This window comes from Amblyraja radiata, chromosome 30, assembly GCF_010909765.2.
Source record: "Amblyraja radiata isolate CabotCenter1 chromosome 30, sAmbRad1.1.pri, whole genome shotgun sequence".
NCBI classification, from domain to species: domain Eukaryota; kingdom Metazoa; phylum Chordata; class Chondrichthyes; order Rajiformes; family Rajidae; genus Amblyraja; species Amblyraja radiata.
Genome location: NC_045985.1, coordinates 11,339,806 through 11,358,761, shown reverse-complemented (window position 1 = coordinate 11,358,761; position 18,956 = coordinate 11,339,806). Strand labels below are relative to the sequence as shown.

The window sequence follows — 18,956 nt, the reverse complement described above, 5'->3', positions numbered from 1 at the left end:
TGAGCCTGCACCGCCATTCAATATGATCATGGCTGATCATCCAACTCAGTATTCTGTACCTGCCTTCTCTCCATACCCCCTGATCCCTTTAGCCACAAGGGCCACATCTAACTCCCTCTTAAATATAGCCAACGAACTGTGGCCTCAACTACCTTCTGTGGCAGAGAGTTCCAGAGATTCACCACTCTCTGTGTGAAAAATGTTTTTCTCATCTCAGTCCTAAAAGATTTCCCCCTTATCCTTAAACTGTGACCCCTTATTCTGGACTTCCCCAACATCGGTAACAATCTTCCTGCATCTAGCCTGTCCAACCCCTTAAGAATTTTGTACGTTTCTATAAGATTCTACTCAACCTCAATCTTCTAAATTCTAGCGAGTACAAGCCAGTCTTTCTTCATATGAAAGTTTTGACATCCCAGGAATCAGTCTGGTGAACCTTCTCTGTACTCCCTCTATGGCAAGAATGTCCTTCCTCAGATTAGGAGACCAAAACTGTACGCAATACTCCAGGTGTGGTCTCACCAAGATCCTGTACAACTGCAGTAGAACCTCCCTGCTCCTATACTCAAATCCTTTTGCTGTATCTCAAAACTAAATGCAAATGCAAATTCCGTAGTTGTTCAGCCGGTTTGTGGTTTGAAACATAGAAAATAGGTGCAGGAAACATAGAAACATAGAAACATAGAAAGTAGGTGCGAGAGTAGACCACCAGGTCCGTCGAGCCCGCACCGCCATTCGCTCATGGCTGAACACTAAACAGACACACTTACCCACAAACAGTAGACACAAGACACAGAACACAAGACACTACCCTCCCCTTTATACCGCTATCACCCCTCTCCACCCCAAAAACCTCGTGATCTCCTGGGGGAGGCAAAAAACCGGATAAAAACCCAGGTCCAATTCGGGGAAAAAATCCGGGAAATTCCTCTCCGACCCCAATCCAGGCGATCGACACTTGTCCAGGAGATCACTCAGGTCTTACTATACTAACCATACCTAGGTCCATATCCCTGCCCTCTCCCCGTAGCCCCTTATCCCCTTGGCAGCTAAAAAACCATCTATTTTAGTCTTAAATATATTTAAAGTTTCTGCTTCCACTGCTCCCTGGGGCAGTGAATTCCATAAATTAACCACCCTCTGGGTGAAGAAGTTCTTCCTCATCTCAGTTTTAAAAGAGCCCCCCCTTATTCTGCAACTATGTCCCCTAGTTCTAGTTTCCCCGATCATTGGGAACATCCTCGGTGCATCCACCCGATCAAGGCCCCTCACGATCTTATATGTTTCAATGAGATCGCCTCTCATTCTTCTAAACTCCAAAGAGTAGAGTTCCAGCCTACTTAACCTTTCCTCATATGTCAATCCCCTCATTGCAGGAATTAATCTTGTAAACCTTCGCTGCACTGCCTCCAGGGCTAGTACATCCTTTCTTAAGTATGGACCCCAGAACTGTACACAGTATTCCAAATGTGGTCTCACTAATACTGTGTACAGCTGCAGCAAGACCTCCGTGTTTTTATACTCAATCCCCCTAGCAATAAAGGCCAAAACTCCATTGGCCTTCCTGATTGCTTGCTGCACCTGCATACTAACTTTTAGTGATCATGTACTAATACCCCTAGATCCCTTTGCGTTGCATTACAACGCAGCTCCTCCTCATTTAGAAAATAACTTGCCCTATCATTTTTTTTCCCAAAGTGAATGACTTCACATTTATTAGTATTAAACTTCATCTGCCAAGTTGTTGCCCACTCACCTAGCTTATCTATATCCTTTTGCAGACTCTTCCTATCCTCCTCATCCCCTACTTTTCCTCCCATTTTTGTATCGTCCGCAAATTTTGATATATTACACTTGGTTCCCTCCTCCAAATCATTTATATAATTGTGAACAACTGGGGTCCCAGCACCGACCCTTGCGGAACCCCGCTAGTTACCGGTTGCCATCCCGAGTATGAACCATTTATCCCCACTCTCTGCTTCCTATTTGTTAGCCAATCCCTCTACCCATGCTAATATATTACCCCCAATCCCATAATTTTTTATTTTTAGCAATAGTCTCTTATGTGGCACCTTGTCAAAAGCCTTTTGGAAGTCCAAGTATACCACATCCACCGGTTCCCCTTTATCCACCCGGGTTGTTACTTCCTCAAAGAATTCGAGCAGATTCGTTAAACAGGACTTCCCCTTCACAAAACCATGCTGGTTCTGTCCGATGAAGTCATGTTTATCCAAGTGCCCCGTTAGTGTTTCTTTAATAATTGTCTCTAACATTTTACCCACCACCGATGTTAGACTAACCGGTCTATAGTTACCCGCCTTCTGTTTACTTCCTTTTTTAAATATAGGTGTTACATTGGCCATTTTCCAATCCACTGGGACCGTTCCTGCCTCCAGGGAGTTTTGGAAAATTATCACCAATGCATCCACAATCCCCACCGCTATCCTCCCTCAAGAAGGAGTAGGCCATTCGGCCCTTTGAGCCTGCACCGCCATTCAATATGATCATGGCTGATCATCCAACTCAGTATTCTGTACCTGCCTTCTCTCCATACCCCCTGATCCCTTTAGCCACAAGGGCCACATCTAACTCCCTCTTAAATATAGCCAATGAACTGTGGCCTCAACTACCTTCTGTGGCAGTGAATTCCAGAGATTCACCACTCTCTGTGTGAAAAATGTTTTTCTCATCTCAGTCCTAAAAGATTTCCCCCTTATCCTTAAACTGTGACCCCTTGTTCTGGACTTCCCCAACATCGGGAACAATCTTCCTGCATCTAGCCTGCCCAACCCCTTAAGAATTTTGTACGTTTTTATAAGACTCTACTCAACCTCAATCTTCTAAATTCTAGCGAGTACAAGCCAGTCTTTCTTCATATGAAAGTCCTGACATCCCAGGAATCAGTCTGGTGAACCTTCTCTGTACTCCCTCTATGGCAAGAATGTCTTTCCTCAGATTAGGAGACCAAAACTGTACACAATACTCCAGGTGTGGGCTCACCAAGATCCTGTACAACTGCAGTAGAACCTCCCTGCTCCTATACTCAAATCCTTTTGCTATGAATGCTAAGTTAGGGTTGCGCAAGTTAGGGTTCAGGTAAACGATGGCCATTGGGAAGACATTTCTTGCACCTGGAGCGGACAATTCTCTGGCTGCTGCGCCTTCTTCGCGATGGTAGCAGCAAGAAGAGAGCATGGCCAGAGTGGTGTGGGTCTTTAATATTTGTTGCCTTCTTAGTCATGCAGCTCGGAAACGTGCCCTTCGGCCCATCTCACCCATGCCGATCAAGATGCCCGATCGACGCTAGTCCCACCTGTCCAAGTGTGGTCCATATCCCCATAAATCTTTCCTATCCATGCACCTGTCTCAACGTCTTTTAAATGTTGTAATACTACCTCCCTTAACTACCCCTAGAAACATAGAAAATAGATGCAGGAGGAGGCCATTCGGCCCTTCGAGCCAGCACTGCCATTTATTGTGACCATGGCTGATCGTCCCCTATCAATAACCCGTGCCTGCCTTCTCCCCATATCCCTTGACTCCACTAGCCCCTAGAGCTCTATCTAACTCTCTCTTAAATCCATCCAGTGACTTGGCCCCCACTGTCCTCTGTGGCAGGGAATTCCACAAATTCACAACTCTCTGGGTGAAAAAATATTTTATCACCTCAGTCTTAAATGGCCTCCCCTTGATTCCAAGACTGCGGCCCCTGGTTCTGCACTCGCCCAACATTGGATGCAGTTTTTCCTGCATCTAGCTTATCCAGTCCTTTTATAATTTTATATGTTTCTATAAGATCCTCCCTCATCCTTCTAAACTCCAGTGAATACAAGCCTAGTCTTTTCAATCTTTCCTCATATGACAGTCCCGCCATCCCAGCGATTAATCTCGTGAACCTACGCTGCACTGCTTCAATCACAAGGATGTCCTTCCACAAATTGGGGAGGTGGCAGCTTGTTCCATAAACCCAGCATCCTCTGTGTGAAAAATATTGTCCCTCAGTTACCGAATAAATCTTAGCCCTTAAACCCATGGCCTCTGGTGCATGATATCCCAATTCTGGATAAAAGACTGCAATCACCCTTATTCCCCTCATCATCCCTCAGCCATCTGCGCTCCTGTGAATAAAGTCCTAGTCTACTCAACCTCTCCCGACACCTCAGAACCTCAAGTCCTGGCAATATTTTGGTAGTGCTGCCACTGAATCCTTTTGGTTGGGTTTTTCAGTACCCGTGACCCAGTAATGTCCATAAGACATAGAAGCATAAAGATATTTTTGCCATAGAGGGAGTGCAGAGAAGGTTCACCAGACTGATTCCTGGGATGGCAGGACTTTCATATGAAGAAAGACTGGGCAGACTCGGCTTGTACTTGCTAGAATTTAGAAGATTGAGGGGGGATCTTATAGAAACGTACAAAATTATTAAGGGGTTGGACAGGCTAGATGGAGGAAGATTGTTCCCGATGTTGGGGAAGTCCAGAACAAGGGGGTCACACAGTTTAAGGATAAGGGGGAAATATTTTAGTACCGAGATGGGAAAAACATTATTCACACAGAGAGTGGTGAATCTGTGGAATTCTCTGCCACAGAAGGTAGTTGAGGCCAAGTTCATTGGCTATATTTAAGAGGGAGTTAGATGTGGCCCTTGTGGCTAAAGGGATCAGGGGGTATGGAGAGAAGGCAGGTACAGGATACTGAGTTGGATGATCAGCCATGATCATATTGAATGGCGGTGCAGGCTCGAAGGGCCGAATGGCCTACTCCTGCACCTATTTTCTATGTTTCTAAGCAGAATTAAGCCATTTGGCCCACCCAGTCTGTTCTGTCATCCGATCATGGTGGATTATTTTATCCCTCTCAACCTCATTCTCCTGCCTTCTCCCCTTAACCATTGTCGGTCCCGCTGAGCTACTCCATCATTCTGTGTGTGTATCTCCGGTGCAAACCAGCACCTGCATGCAGTCCCTTCCTCCACCTATTACCTGCTCGGCTTTGTCCTGCCTCCCGTCTGTCCCAGCTTTCTTCACCCACCTTCTACAATCGGGCTGAAGGAGGTCCTGATCTGAAAAGTCACCTGTGCATGTTCTCCGGAGATGCTGCCTGACCGCTGATTTACTCTGGTGCTTTGTGCCCCAGTAGCTGTTCGCTGTAATATACTGATCCTGCCATCGTTCCCCCAGATGCAGACCGACACGAGGATTGGCAGTCCACCCTGGGAGACCGCAAGGTCCTCCTGACCCTCGCATTCGACCTGGCGCTCCTTGTAGTCTTCATCCTGCAGCACAGCCTGATGGCAGCGGAGACGGTGAAGAACTGGACGCTGGCTTGCTTTGGTGTGCTCCAGAGATCCCTCTATGTATTCGCTACAGCAGCCTCTCTGCAGGTAACTTCACCGAATACTCCCACGGCAACACCAAACACCTAACCAACCGACCGCACTGGAGAGCTCCAGTCCTCTGATTTCCTCCCACACTTCAAACACATATAGGTTTGTAGTATTTAAGAAGGAACTGCAGATGCTGGAAAATCGATGGCGCACAAAAATGCTGGAGAAACTCAGCGGGTGCAGCAGCATCTATGAAGCGAAGGAAATAGGCAAAGTTTCAGGCCGAAACCCTTCTTCAGACTGATGGGGGGGGGGGGGGGGTGGGGGAAGAAAGGAAAAAGGAGGAGGAGGAGCCCGAGGGCTATGGGGGGGGGAGGAGGAGCCCGAGGGCTGAGGAAGGGGAGGAGACAGCAAGGACTAATAAAATTGGGAGAATTCAATCTTCATGCTCCCAGATTGCAGACTCCCCATATGAGGTGCTGTTCCTCCAATTTCCAGTGTTGCTCGCTCTGGCCATGGAGGAGACCCAGGACAGAGAGGTCGGATACGGAGTGGGAGGGGGAGTTGAAGTGCTGTAGGTTTGTAGTATGACAGCACCCGTAGTCAGGATCGAACCTGTGCCTCTGGGCCAGGGGAGATTAGAATTAGGTGGAACTGGTTCATGGTGAGAAATTTAAAGGTAATCTGAGGGATAGGTTTCTCAGTCGCACGTACTGATTGTACTTTTGCCCTGGTTTTCATTTAGTTTTGAGATACAGCAAAAGGATTTGAGTATAGGAGCAGGGAGGTTCTACTGCAGTTGTACAGGGTCTTGGTGAGACCACACCTGGAGTATTGCGTACAGTTTTGGTCTCCTAATCTGAGGAAAGACATTCTTGCCATAGAGGGAGTACAGAGAATGTTCACCAGACTGATTCCTGGGATGTCAGGACTTTCATATGAAGAAAGACTCGGCTTGTACTCGCTAGAATTTAGAAGATTGAGGGGGGATCTTATAGAAACTTACAAAATTCTTAAGGGGTTGGACAGGCTAGATGCAGGAAGATTGTTCCCGATGTTGGGGAAGTCCAGAACAAGGGGTCTCAGTTAAGGATAAGGGGGAAGTCTTTTAGGACCGAGATGAGGAATACATTTTTCACACAGAGAGTGGTGAATCTCTGGAATTCTCTGCCACAGAAGGCAGTTGAGGCCAGTTCATTGACTATATTTAAGAGGGAGCTAGATTTGCTATATTTAAGAGGGAGTTGGATGTGGCCCTTGTGGCTAAAGGGATCAGGGGATACGGAGAGAAGGCAGGTACGGGATACTGAGTTGGATGATCAGCCATGATCATATTGAATGGCGGTGCAGGCTCGAAGGGCCAAATGGCCTACTCCTGCACCTATTTTCTATGTGTCTATGTGGCCCTTGTGGCTAAAGGGATCAGGGGGTATGGAGTGAAGGCAGGTACAGGATACTGAGTTGGATGATCAGCCATGATCATATTGAATGGTGGTGCAGGCTCGAAGGGCCGAATGGCCTACTCCTGCACCTATTTTCTATGTTTCTAACATGCATCAGGCCCATCGGCCCATCGTGTTCAAGCCAACCATCGATCACCTGTTCACACTGGTTCTTTGTTACCTCACTTTTGCATCCACTCCCTCCACACTAGTGACAATTTACTGTGGCCGATTAACATACAAATCCACACATCTTTGGAACATGGGAAGAAACCAGAGCTCCTGGAGGACACCCGGGATAATGTGCAAACTCCACACATACACACATTTAGATAGCTTTACACAAAATGCTGGAGTCACTCAGCGGGACAGGCAGCATCTCTGGAGAGAAGGAATGGGTAACGTTTCGGGTCGAGTTCCTTCTTCAGACTCTACCTGAAACATCACCCATTCCTTCTCTCCAGAGATGCTGCCCGTCCCGCTGAGTTACTCCAGCATTTTGTGTCTATCTTCAGTTTAAACCAGCATCTGCAGTTCCTTCCTAGGCAGGTTAATTGGCTTCAGTAAAATTGTAAATTATCCCTAGTGTGTCGGAAATTCCAGTTTACCGGGTGACCTCTGGTTGGCACAGAAGCAGTGGGCCAAAGGGCCTCTCTCTATGATGCAATCTCTGAAGTCTACTGTTAAGTCTACTTTACTGAATAAAGTCTGAGCATTCTACAAACCGTGAACATGCCACACTGTCCCCCACATGAGAATATTAAGTTTACTACATAGAAACATAGAAATTAGGTGCAGGAGTAGGCCATTCGGCCCTTAGAGCCTGCACCGCCATTCAATATGATCATGGCTGATCATCCAACTCAGTATCCTGTACCTGCCTTCTCTCCATACCCCCTGATCCCTTTAGCCACAAGGGCCACATCTAACTCCCTCTTAAATATAGCCAATGAACTGTGGCCTCAACTACCTTCTGTGGCAGAGAATTCCAGAGATTCACCACTCTCTGTGTGAAAAATGTTTTTCTCATCTCGGTCCTAAAATATTTCCCCCTTATCCTTAAACTGTGTGACCCCTTGTTCTGGACTTCCCCAACATTGGGATCAATCTTCCTGCATCTAGCCTGTCCAACACCTTAAGAATTTTGTACGTTTCTATAAGAAGCTTATAAGGAGTATTGTATACACTCGTACCTTTGAATATGGGGGTCTCTTCCACCTCTCCGGTCTAATGGTCTCTGTCCTCCTGCAGTTGCTGATGAGGTATTGGCAGCCCATCCAGACCGCACCCTTTCTGTGGAACATCAGCAGGGAGCCCTGGGCAACGTGGTTCCCCCTGATCTGCTTCATCATTCACATCATCGCCTGGCTAATCATCTTCAGCATAGTGCTCATCTTCGACTATGCCGAGCTCATGGGCCTTAAGCAGGTGAGTGGTGGACTCGCTGGCCAGTGGCTCAGCGGTCGAGTTGCTGCCTTATAGTGCCGGAGTCAAGTCAAGTCAAGTCAAGTCACATTTATTTATGTAGCACATTTAAAAAACCACTCTCGTTGGCCAAAGTGCTTTACATTTGTATAAGAATAGTATAAACAAACAAACTACATACATATAGCCTATGTATACATGATATACTATGTATACATGAAGCTATACTTCACCCTCGTTAGACCTCATTTGGACTACGCAGTTGCAGCATGGGACCCATACACAAATAAAAAAATTTCTTCCATCCAAAGATAGGCAGCTCGATTTGTTACTAACACCTATGAGAGAGAAGCGAGTGTTACCAAACTTCTGAATTCTCTGGGGTGGAGGGAACCCTCTCCAAGACAGACACACGTGAAGCTCACCGTTTGACCTGTTTTTACAAAATGTTAAATGGTCAGCTCGACATAGACTACAAGACCTACACCAAACCCAAACCAATTAGGAGCAGACGAGGGCATTCGATCCAATTTGTGATCCCAGCTACAAAGACAGATGTGTACAGCAGTTCGTTCTTCCCCCGCACAATTAAAGCATGGAATAATCTCCACCCAACTATAGTTACCCAACCAGATGCAACTAAATTTAAAGTAGCTCTTTCTTCCCAATAACCCTTTCTGGCTTAAGCCCTCCCTTCACCACCTCCAGTTTAAATTCCATTTGGAATATTTTGGAGGACCAAGAACCAAACCCTCACTCAGAGGACGTCAAGAAAGGCTTGGGAGTACAGATGGGTTTTTAGCCTCGACTTAAAGGAGTCGATGGAGGAGGGCAGTTCTGATGGGAAGGGGGATGCTGTTCCACAGTCTAGGAGCTGCAACCGCAAAGGCGCGGTAGTTCGCCCCTAAGCTTATGCCTAGACCGCGGGATATTCAGCAACCCCAAGTCGGCCGATCTGAGGGACCTGGAGTTGGCGTGGTGGGTGAGCAGACTTTTAATGTAGGTGGGGGCAAGCCCATTGAGGGCTTTGTAGACATGAAGGAGGATCTGGGTTTGATCCTGACTATAGATGCTTGTTTGTGCGTTCTCTCCGTCACCCGCGTGGGTTTTCTCCAGGGTCTCTGGTTTCCTCCCATGCTCCAAAGACGTGCAGGTGTGTAGGTTAATCAGCTTGGTATTGTAAATTGTCTCTAATGTTTGTAAGATAGTGCTAGTGTTGGGGATCGCTGCTCCGCGAGTACTCAGTAGACCGAAGGACGCTATCTCTAAACTAAACTAAAGTTAGTGAGGAAAAACACAAAAAGCTGGAGTAACTCATCTGGACAGGCAGCATCTGTCGAGAGGAATGGGTGACATATTGTCGCTGTAACATAGAAACATAGAAAATAGGTGCAGGAGGAGGCCATTCGGCCCTTCGTGCCAGCACCGCCATCATTGTGACCATGGCTGATTGTCCCCTATCAATAACCCGTGCCTGCCTTCTCCCCATATCACTTGACTCCACTAGCCCCTAGAGCTCTATCTAACTCCCTCTTAAATCCATCCAGTGACTTGGCCTCCACTGCCCTCTGTGGCAGGGAATTCCATAAATTCGCAACTCTCTGGGTGAAAACGTTTTTTTCTCACCTCAGTCTTAAATGACCTCCCCTTTATTCTAAGACTGTGGCCCCTGGTTCTGGACTCACCCAACATTGAGAACATTTTTCCTGCATCTAGCTTGTCCAGTCCTTTTATAATTTTATATGTTTCTATAAGATCCCACCTCATTCTTCTAAACTCCAGTGAAAGCAAGCCTAGTCTTTTCAATCTTTCCTCATATGACAGTCCCGCCATCCCAGGGATCAATATCGTGAACCTACGCTGCACTGCTTCAATCACAAGGATGTACTTCCTCAAATTAGGAGACCAAAACTGTACACAGTTTTGGGTCGAGACCCTTCTTCGGTTCCTGATGAAAAAGTTTTTTCTCACCTCAGTCCTAAATGACCTCCCCTTTATTCTAAGACTGTGGCCCCTGGTTCTGGACTCGCCCAACAGCTGTAGTGTTGCTGCCTCACAGTGCTAGAGGTGCTGGTTCGATCCAGACTGCGGGTGCTGTAGAGTTTGCACGTTCTCTCTGTGACCGAGTGCTTCAGTTTCCTCCCATGTCCCAAAGACGTGTGGGGTTTAGTAGGTCAACTGGTTTCTGTAAATTGCCTCTAGTGTGCATGGAGTGGATACGATTGGGAATGGGGATTGACGGACTAAACGTTATTTCCTTATTATATACCTAATACCTGGAAAATGCAGGTCCGCTCCAACTCTCAGTTCTTTTCAATCGGGTCTGAAGAATTTTACTGTTTGACGCTGCTTTTAATTGCTTTTAATTTTAATTAACCATATAACAATTACAGCACGGAAACAGGCCATCTCGGCCCTTCTAGTCCGTGCCGAACACTTATTCTCCCCTAGTCCCATCTACCTGCACTCAGACCATAACCCTCCATTCCTTTCCCGTCCATATACCAATCCAATTTATTTTTAATTGATAAAAACGAACCTGTCTCCACCACTTCCACTGGAAGCTCATTCCACACAGCCACCACTCTCTGAGTAAAGAAGTTCCCCCTCATGTTACCCCTAAACTTCTGTCCCTTAATTCTCAAATCATGTCCTCTTGTTTGAATCTTCCCTACTCTCAATGGAAAAAGCTTATCCACGTCAACTCTGTCTATCCTGTCTAACTCTGAACAGAGAAGGTTCGCCAGACTGATTCCTGGGATGTCAGGACTTTCATATGAAGAAAGACTGGATGGACTCAGCTTGTACTCGCTAGAATTTAGAAGATTGAGGGGGGATCTTATAGAAACTTACAAAATTCTTAAGGGGTTGGACAGGCTAGATGCAGGAAGATTGTTCCCGATGTTGGGGAAGTCCAGAACAAGGGAGTCACAGTTTAAGGATAAGGGGGAAATCTTTTAGGACCGACATGAGAAAAACATTTTTCACACAGAGAGTGGTGAATCTCTGGAATTCTCTGCCACAGAAGGTAGTTGAGGCCAGTTCATTGACTATATTTAAGAGGGAGTTAGATGTGGCCCTTGTGGCTAAAGGGATCAGGGGGTATGGAGAGAAGGCAGGTACAGGATATTGAGTTGGATGATCAGCCATGATCATATTGAATGGCAGTGCAGGCTCGAAGGGCCGAATGGCCTACTCCACCTATTTTCTATGTTTCTATGTTTCTATATCCCTCTCATCATTTTAAAGACCTCTATCAAGTCCCCCCTTAACCTTCTGCGCTCCAAATTAAATTAAATAATTATTCATTTCTAACACTGCATTGTACTTTTTATTCTTGTATTTTATACTTGTCTTATTCTATTTTAGCTTGTTTTTATTTTCTATTCTTTTTAATGACTTTTTAATTGCTTTTGATTGCTTTTTAATGCTTAGTGTAAAGCACTTTGAATTGCCTTGGTGCTGAAGTGTGCTATATAAATAAACTTGTTTGCTAAATGTTATTCCCTTATCACGTATCCATACACTGAATAGCTCAATTGCAATCATGTATTGTCTTTCCACTGAGTGGTTGACATGCAACAAACGCTTTTCAATGTACCTCGGTACACGTGACAATACATTGAACTGGTCAGCGTGGACTCAGTGGGCTGAGGGCTGTTTCCATCATGTATCTTTCATCCATTCATCAAAGCTCAAGTGACCTAGTTCCAATCCTGACCTCAGGCGTTCTTGGAGTCTGCACATTTTCCATTCTGCATGGTTTTCTATTTGGTTTGCCTGTTTATATAGGCAATGCATGCAAGAGACAGGGCGTCATGTTTCAGTTGCACAAAACCTTGGTTAGACCACGCTCGGAGTATTGCGTACAGTTGTGGTTGCCACATTTCAGGAAGGATGTGGTCGACCTGATTTGAGATCTGTAGTTATAAGGAGAGATTGAATAGGATGGGATTATTCTTGATGGCACGGAGGAAACAGAAACATAGAAAATAGGTGCAGGAGTAGGCCATTCGGCCCTTCGAGCCTGCATCGCCATTCAATATGATCATGGCTGATCATCCAACTCAGTATCCTGTACCTGCCTTCTCTCCATACCCCCTGACCCCTTTAGCCACAAGGGCCACATCTAACTCCCTGTTAAATATAACCAATGAACTGGCCTCAACTACCTTCTGTGGCAGAGAATTCCAGAGATTCACCACTCTCTGTGTGAAAAAGGTTTTTCTCATCTCGGTCCTAAAAGATTTCCCCCTTATCCTTAAACTGTGCCCCCTTGTTCTGGACTTCCCCAACATCGGGAACAATCTTCCTGCATCTAGCCTGTCCAACCCCTTAAGAATTTTGTACGTTTCTATAAGATCCCCCCTCAGTTTTCTAAATTCTAGCGAGTACAAGCCGAGTCTATCCAGTCTTTCTTCATATGAAAGTCCTGACATCCCAGGAATCAGTCTGGTGAACCTTCTCTGTACTCCCTCTATGGCAAGAATGTCTTTCCTCAGATTAGGTGACCAAAACGGTATGCAATACTCCAGGTGTTGTCTCACCAAGACCCTGTACAACTGCAGGCTGTGGGATGACCTAGAGGTTGGCAAAATCACAAGGACCATGGAAAGGGCACGTACTCAAATTTTCTTTTTTAGTTGAGAGATACAGGCCCTTCTGCCCACCGAATCTGTGACTGCCAGTGATCCCCGCACACTAACACTATCCCACACGCACTAGGGACAATTTACAATTATACATAGCCAATTGGCCTACAAACCTGTACTTCTTTGGAGTGTGAGAGGAAACCGGAGATCCAGGAGAAACCCACGCAGGTCATGGGGATAACGTACGATCTCTACACAAGCAGTCGGGTTTGAACCCGGGTCTGTGGCGCTGTGAGGCACCATCTCTGCCGCTCCGCCCGTGTCAGGGGAGATTAGAATTAGGTGGAACAGGTTTTTGGTGGGAAATGTAAAGGAATAGGTTTTTCAGTCACAGGCAGTGATTATCTGGAAAGAGATACCACAGGAGATGTGAAGGCTGGTAGAATTACAACATTTAATCGACTTTTGCACTAGTTTTCATTGAGTTTCGAGATTCGGCATGTATCAGGCCCATCGGCCCATCCAAGCCAACAATTGATCACCTGTTCACACTGGTTCTATGCGGGAAAAATGTTCCCAATGTTGGGCGAATCCAGAACCAGGGGCCACAGTCTTAGAATAAAGGGGAGGTCATTTAAGACTGAGGTGAGAAAAAACTTTTTCACCCAGTGAGTTGTGAATTTATGGAATTCCCTGCCACAGAGGGCAGTGGAGGCCAAGTCACTGGATGGATTTAAGAGAGAGTTAGATAGAGCTCTAGGTGCTAGTGGAGTCAAGGGATATGGGGAGAAGGCAGGCACGGGTTATTGATAGGGGATGATCAGCCATGATCATAATGAATGGCGGTGCTGGCTCGAAGGGCCGAATGGCCACCTGCACCTATTTTCTATGTTTCTATGTTATCTCACTATCGCATCCACTCCCTCCACACTAGGGACAACTTACCACAGCCAGTTAACGTCCAAATCCACACGTCTTTGAGACATGGGAAGAAACCACAGCTCCCAGAGGTCACCTGGGATAACGTGCAAACTAGGAACGAGAAAAGGCAGATGCTGGTTTGCCAAGGCAAGACTCCACAAAATGCTGGAGTAACTCAGCAGGACAGTCTAAAGAAGGGTCTCGACCCGAAATGTCACCCATTCCTTCTATCCGGAGATGCTGCCTGCACCATTTGCTGAGTTACTCCAGCATTGTGTGTCTATCTTCGGTGTAAACCAGCATCTGCTGTTCCTTCGGACATATTTAGGTTTAGTTGCATATAGGCCAAACATGGGAACATGGTTATCCACTTTGGTGGCAAAAACAGGAAAGTAGACTATTATCTGAATGGTGGCCGATTAGGAAAAGGGGAGATACAACGAGACCTGGGTGTCATGGTACACCAGTCATTGAAAGTAGGCATGCAGATGCAGCAGGCAGTGAAGAAAGCGAATGGTATGTTAGCATTCATAGCAAAAGGATTTGAGTATAGGAGCAGGGAGGTTCTACTGCAGTTGTACGGGGTCTTGGTGAGACCACACCTGGAGTATTGCGTACAGTTTTGGTCTCCTAATCTGAGGAAGGACATTCTTGCCATAGAGGGAGTACAGAGAAGGTTCACCAGACTGATTCCAGGGATGTCAGGACTTTCATATGAAGAAAGGTTGGATAGACTCGGTTTGTACTCGCTAGAATTTAGAAGATTGAGGGGGGATCTTATAGAAACTTACAAAATTCTTAAGGGGTTGGACAGGCTAGATGCAGGAAGATTGTTCACGATGTTGGGGAAGTCCAGAACAAGGGGTCACAGTTTCAGGATAAGGGGGAAGTCTTTTAGGACCAAGGTGAGAAAAACATTTTTTACACAGAGTGTGGTGAATCTGTGGAATTCTCTGTTGCAGAAGGTAGTTGAGGCCACAGTTCATTGGCTATATTTATGAGAGAGTTAGATGTGGCCCTTGTGGCTAAAGGGATCAAGGGGTATGGAGAGAAGGCAGGGATGGGATACTGAGTCGGATGATCAGCCATGGTCATATTGAATGGTGGTGCAGGCTCGAAGGGCCGAATGGCCTACTCCTGCACCTATTTTCTATGTTTCTATGTTTCTATGAATAGCTGAAGTGGGATAACTTGGTCAGGATGGACCGAGTTGGGCCGAAGGGCCTGTTTGTGTGACTCTATCACTCTTTGCTCCCCCCACAGGTTTACTACCACTACCTGGTCCTTGGGGACCCGATGGAGCTGAAGTCACAGAGGGCCCAGCGCCTGTACAGCCACCTGCGGCACCCTGTCTTCCTGGAGTTCTTGGTCGTGCTGTGGCTGGTGCCCAGCCTGTCCCTCGACCGCCTGCTGCTGTCCGCCACCTTCACCCTCTACCTGGTCCTCAGCCACGGCCTGGACCATCAGGACTACCGCTACCTGCGGGCGCAGCTGGATAAGAAGTTCGAAATCTTCTCCCGAGAGGAGACCTCCTTCACCCACTCTGCCCCGGGCAACGGGGTGGGCGGGCACCGGGAGTAGCTGGTCGTGCCCTTCCCAGGGGTCACCAGCCACCACTGTCCAGCCCTGCTCACCCCCTGCAACAGCAGCTAAATGGGATGGCCCCTCGTCACCTCCGACTGCACATACGCTGGGCCCTTTCATATAAAGAACAGGAAATATATAACCGTCCGGTTAAAGTGGCCGGAGATTTTAGTCCTGTGGGGGGAAAAAGACACAAAATGCTGTAGTAACTCAACAGGTCAGACAGCATTCCTGGATAAATGATGGGTCATAATTCGGGTCAGTTCCTTTCAGTTTTGGGTCCTGACCCAAAATGTCACCTATCCACGCTCTCCAGAGATGCTGCCTGACTCCCTGAATTACTCCAGCATTTTGCATCTTTCCTTGACAAACCCGCATTTGCAGTTCCTCGGTTCTACAGATAAGCTGGGCTTTTTTTAAATATAGAGAACGAGAAATATTACCATCGGTTAAAGTGGGCAGAGATTTTGGTCTTGGTGGGGAGGGGGAAAGACACAAAGTGCTGGAGTTACTCAGCGGGTCATCTTTGAAGAACATGGAGAGGTGATGTTTCTGATCGGGACCATTCCCAGGGATTTTAGACCTGCTGCCCTTGTGGGATATATTTTGCCTGGGTGGGCTGCCTGCACTCAGCGGGCTTGTGTCCATTCTGAATGGGCACCGTTCGAGCGGCAAGGCCTCCGCAGATTAGCCAGTGCAAAGTGTAACTGACGCAGAAAAGCACAGAGTGCCAGAGGAACTCAGTACGGTCAGGCAGCATCTGCGGAGGGAAATGGATTCGCGACATTTCGGGTCGGGATGGGATCCCCCTTCAGATGAAAGTGTAACGTAGTCAACTTGCGTAGTTAGCTGGGCCCACCGTGTCAGTATCAGTCAGGAAAGATGTACCCGGCTCATCAAGTACAGGCAGCTTGCGTTTTACGCAGGGATTATGTACCTATAAGGCAGTCCGTAACTCAAAAACACATAAATGAAATGTATACACGAACTACACTGCCAGCCATAAATTTCAGCACATTATTTCAAAATTACAGCACTTAAATTTGATTTAAGTATTAATCAAACAATTAACCAAAAAAGTATAAATTAAACCAACATAAAACACGAGGTGCCTGTACACATCAAGACAGGTTTTAGACCTGGTAAGAATTCTTGCTCTCTCCCACCCACCAATCATTGGCTTTCAGATGATAATATATTTCCTCACCTTCCCTCCTAATCTACCAATTATAGTAAATCCTTGCAATAACAGACCTCTAACGGATTTTGATTATATCAATAATATCAATAACAAGGCTCCCGTTGCAAGGCTGTCCCACTTCCGCTAGTTGCCCAACGAGCTGGCACCACGTGACGTGCTTCTGATTGCGGAAGCGGAGAACGCGAGCAGCAAGAAGGCGGCGTGAGTACCGGGCCCGTCCACGGCGTGCCGCGTGTGTGGCCAGTGGCTTTCTGTGGCTCCGTGGCCTGTGAATTATTCACGCTTGTTTAAATCTCTCCCCCCGCCCCCCAAAAAGCACAGTTTCTTCCTTCCCGGCCTTGGATTGAACTTTACCCACTTCACTTGGTTATAGTGGACAATTGGCAATAACGGACATCACCCCCCCCCCCCCCCGTGTCCATTATAACGAGGGTTTACTGTACTTTGAATCTACAATCACTGGCTTCTGTTGGCTTGGTGTAGAGTTACCACGTAATGGGCCAGTGGGTTTTGCCGTCCTTCAATTCTTCACCGACTAAAGACATCATCGACCGAGAAAAGTGACTTAAAATCGACCTGCTGCAGTAATTGCTGGATGAACAGAGTGTGCTACCTCACAGCTACTGAGAACTGTGCTAACATCTGCCTCGCCCACTGTAACACAAATCACTGGCAGAAAACCCGATGCTCAAAATATTTTTATAAGAATTTTTATATGATAAAGATTTGTATCCGTACATTCGTTCCCTTAGAAAAATATATACTCATCATGTTGAAAACTCTGAAACTGTTTTGGATAGTGAATTGTGGTGTTCAAGGAATGATCTGACTTTTTTTTAAATATATACAAATTCATAAAAAATCTGTGCTCCAGTGTTCATCTGTCATAATTGATATCAGGAGATAAGTCATTCACTGGCACACAAGATACTGTTGGTCTACGTCATATTGGTAAATGTATAAAGGAACATTGTTTCTGTTTGTTGAGATTGGATCTTGAATAATAACCCGGCTGATTTTCCACATCTCTGTCAGATGAGATAAAGAGAGGGTTTGCCAAGAAACTAAGGAAAACATGGCATTTTTTACATGTTTGAGTGTTTTTGTTGCAAAGAGTTTCAGACAATCATTTATGGGATCCTAAGTTCCAGGAACAGGATTAGGCCATTCGGTTCATCGAGTCTACTCTGCCATTCGATCATGACTGATCTGCCTCTCCCTCTCAAGTTCAAGAGAGTTTATTGTCATGTGTCCCTGATAGGACAATGAAATTCTTGCTTTGCTTCAGCACACAGAACATAGTAGGCATTTACTACAAAACAGATCAGTGTGTCCATATACCATTGTATAAATATATACACACATGAATGAATAGACTGATAAAGTGCAAATTAACACCTAATGGGTTGTTAATGATCAAGAGTTTTGTCCGAGCCAGGTTTAATAGCCTGATGGCTGTGGGGAAGTAGCTATTCCTGAACCTGGTTGTTGCAGTCTTCAGGCTCCTGTACCTTCTACCTGAAAGTAGCAGGGAGATGAGTGTGTGGCCAGGATGGTGTGGGTCTTTGATGATACTGCCAGCCTTTTTGAGGTAGCGACCCAATTCTCTCAACCTCATTCTCCCCATAACCCCTGACCCATACTAATCAAGAATCAGTCAATCTCTGCCTTAAAATTATCCATTGACTTGGCCTCAACAGCCGGCTGCAGCAATGAATTCTACAGATTCACCACCCCCCCCATGCAACATAGTGAACCCTTTACATAGTACACCTTTTTATCGGTGAAACCAAGCGTAGGCTTGGCGATCGTTTCGCCGAACACCTCCGCTCGGTCCGCACTAACCAACCTGACCTCCCGGTGTCTCAACACTACAACTCCCCCTCCCATTCCGTATCCGACCTCTCTGTCCTGGGTCTCCTCCACGGCCAGAGGGAGTAACACCGGAAATTGGAGGAACAGCACCTCATATTCCGCTTGGGGAGTCTGCATCCTGGGGGCATGAACATTGAATTCTCACAATTCTGTTCCCTTGCTGTCTCCTCCCCTTCCTACCTCAGCCCTCGGGCTCCTCTTCCTCTTTTTTCCTTACTTCTCCCCACCCCCTATCAGTCTGAAGAAGGGTTTCGGCCCGAAACGTTGCCTATCTCCTTCGCTCCATAGATGCTGCTGCACCCGCTGAGTTTCTCCAGCATTTTTGTGTCCCTACACCCTTTTATCATGCAGCTTCAGATATACCATCCCTGGCACTCTACCACCCAAGACAAGTGGCAAGAGTGTTTAAAGGCCATGTGCACCTGTATAGGAATAATGCCACAACATAACAGGACAGTCAATGCAATAGCAAATAGATAAATATATAATAATCCATAATACAATAAATTAATAACTGATACTGGGTAAGCATAAAACCGATACTGCCTGACATATAAAACTTGCGTAACCTTGCTCTTATGTAAACAAT

The 18,956-nt window shown here is 46.4% G+C and overlaps 1 protein-coding gene across 1 annotated transcript in view; it reads left to right on the top strand.

Annotated features, from left to right (window-relative positions):
• The window catches only part of nrm (nurim), a 28,233-nt gene extending 10,879 nt beyond the window's left edge, over positions 1–17,354 (top strand). The window contains exons 3-5 of the mRNA XM_033047648.1: positions 5,179–5,384; positions 8,021–8,197; positions 14,971–17,354. Coding sequence (XP_032903539.1) covers positions 5,179–5,384; positions 8,021–8,197; positions 14,971–15,288 — 701 coding nt within the window. The 3' untranslated portion in view covers positions 15,289–17,354. The remainder of the gene's footprint in view (positions 1–5,178; positions 5,385–8,020; positions 8,198–14,970) is intronic.
• The last annotated feature ends 1,602 nt before the right edge of the window (positions 17,355–18,956 follow it).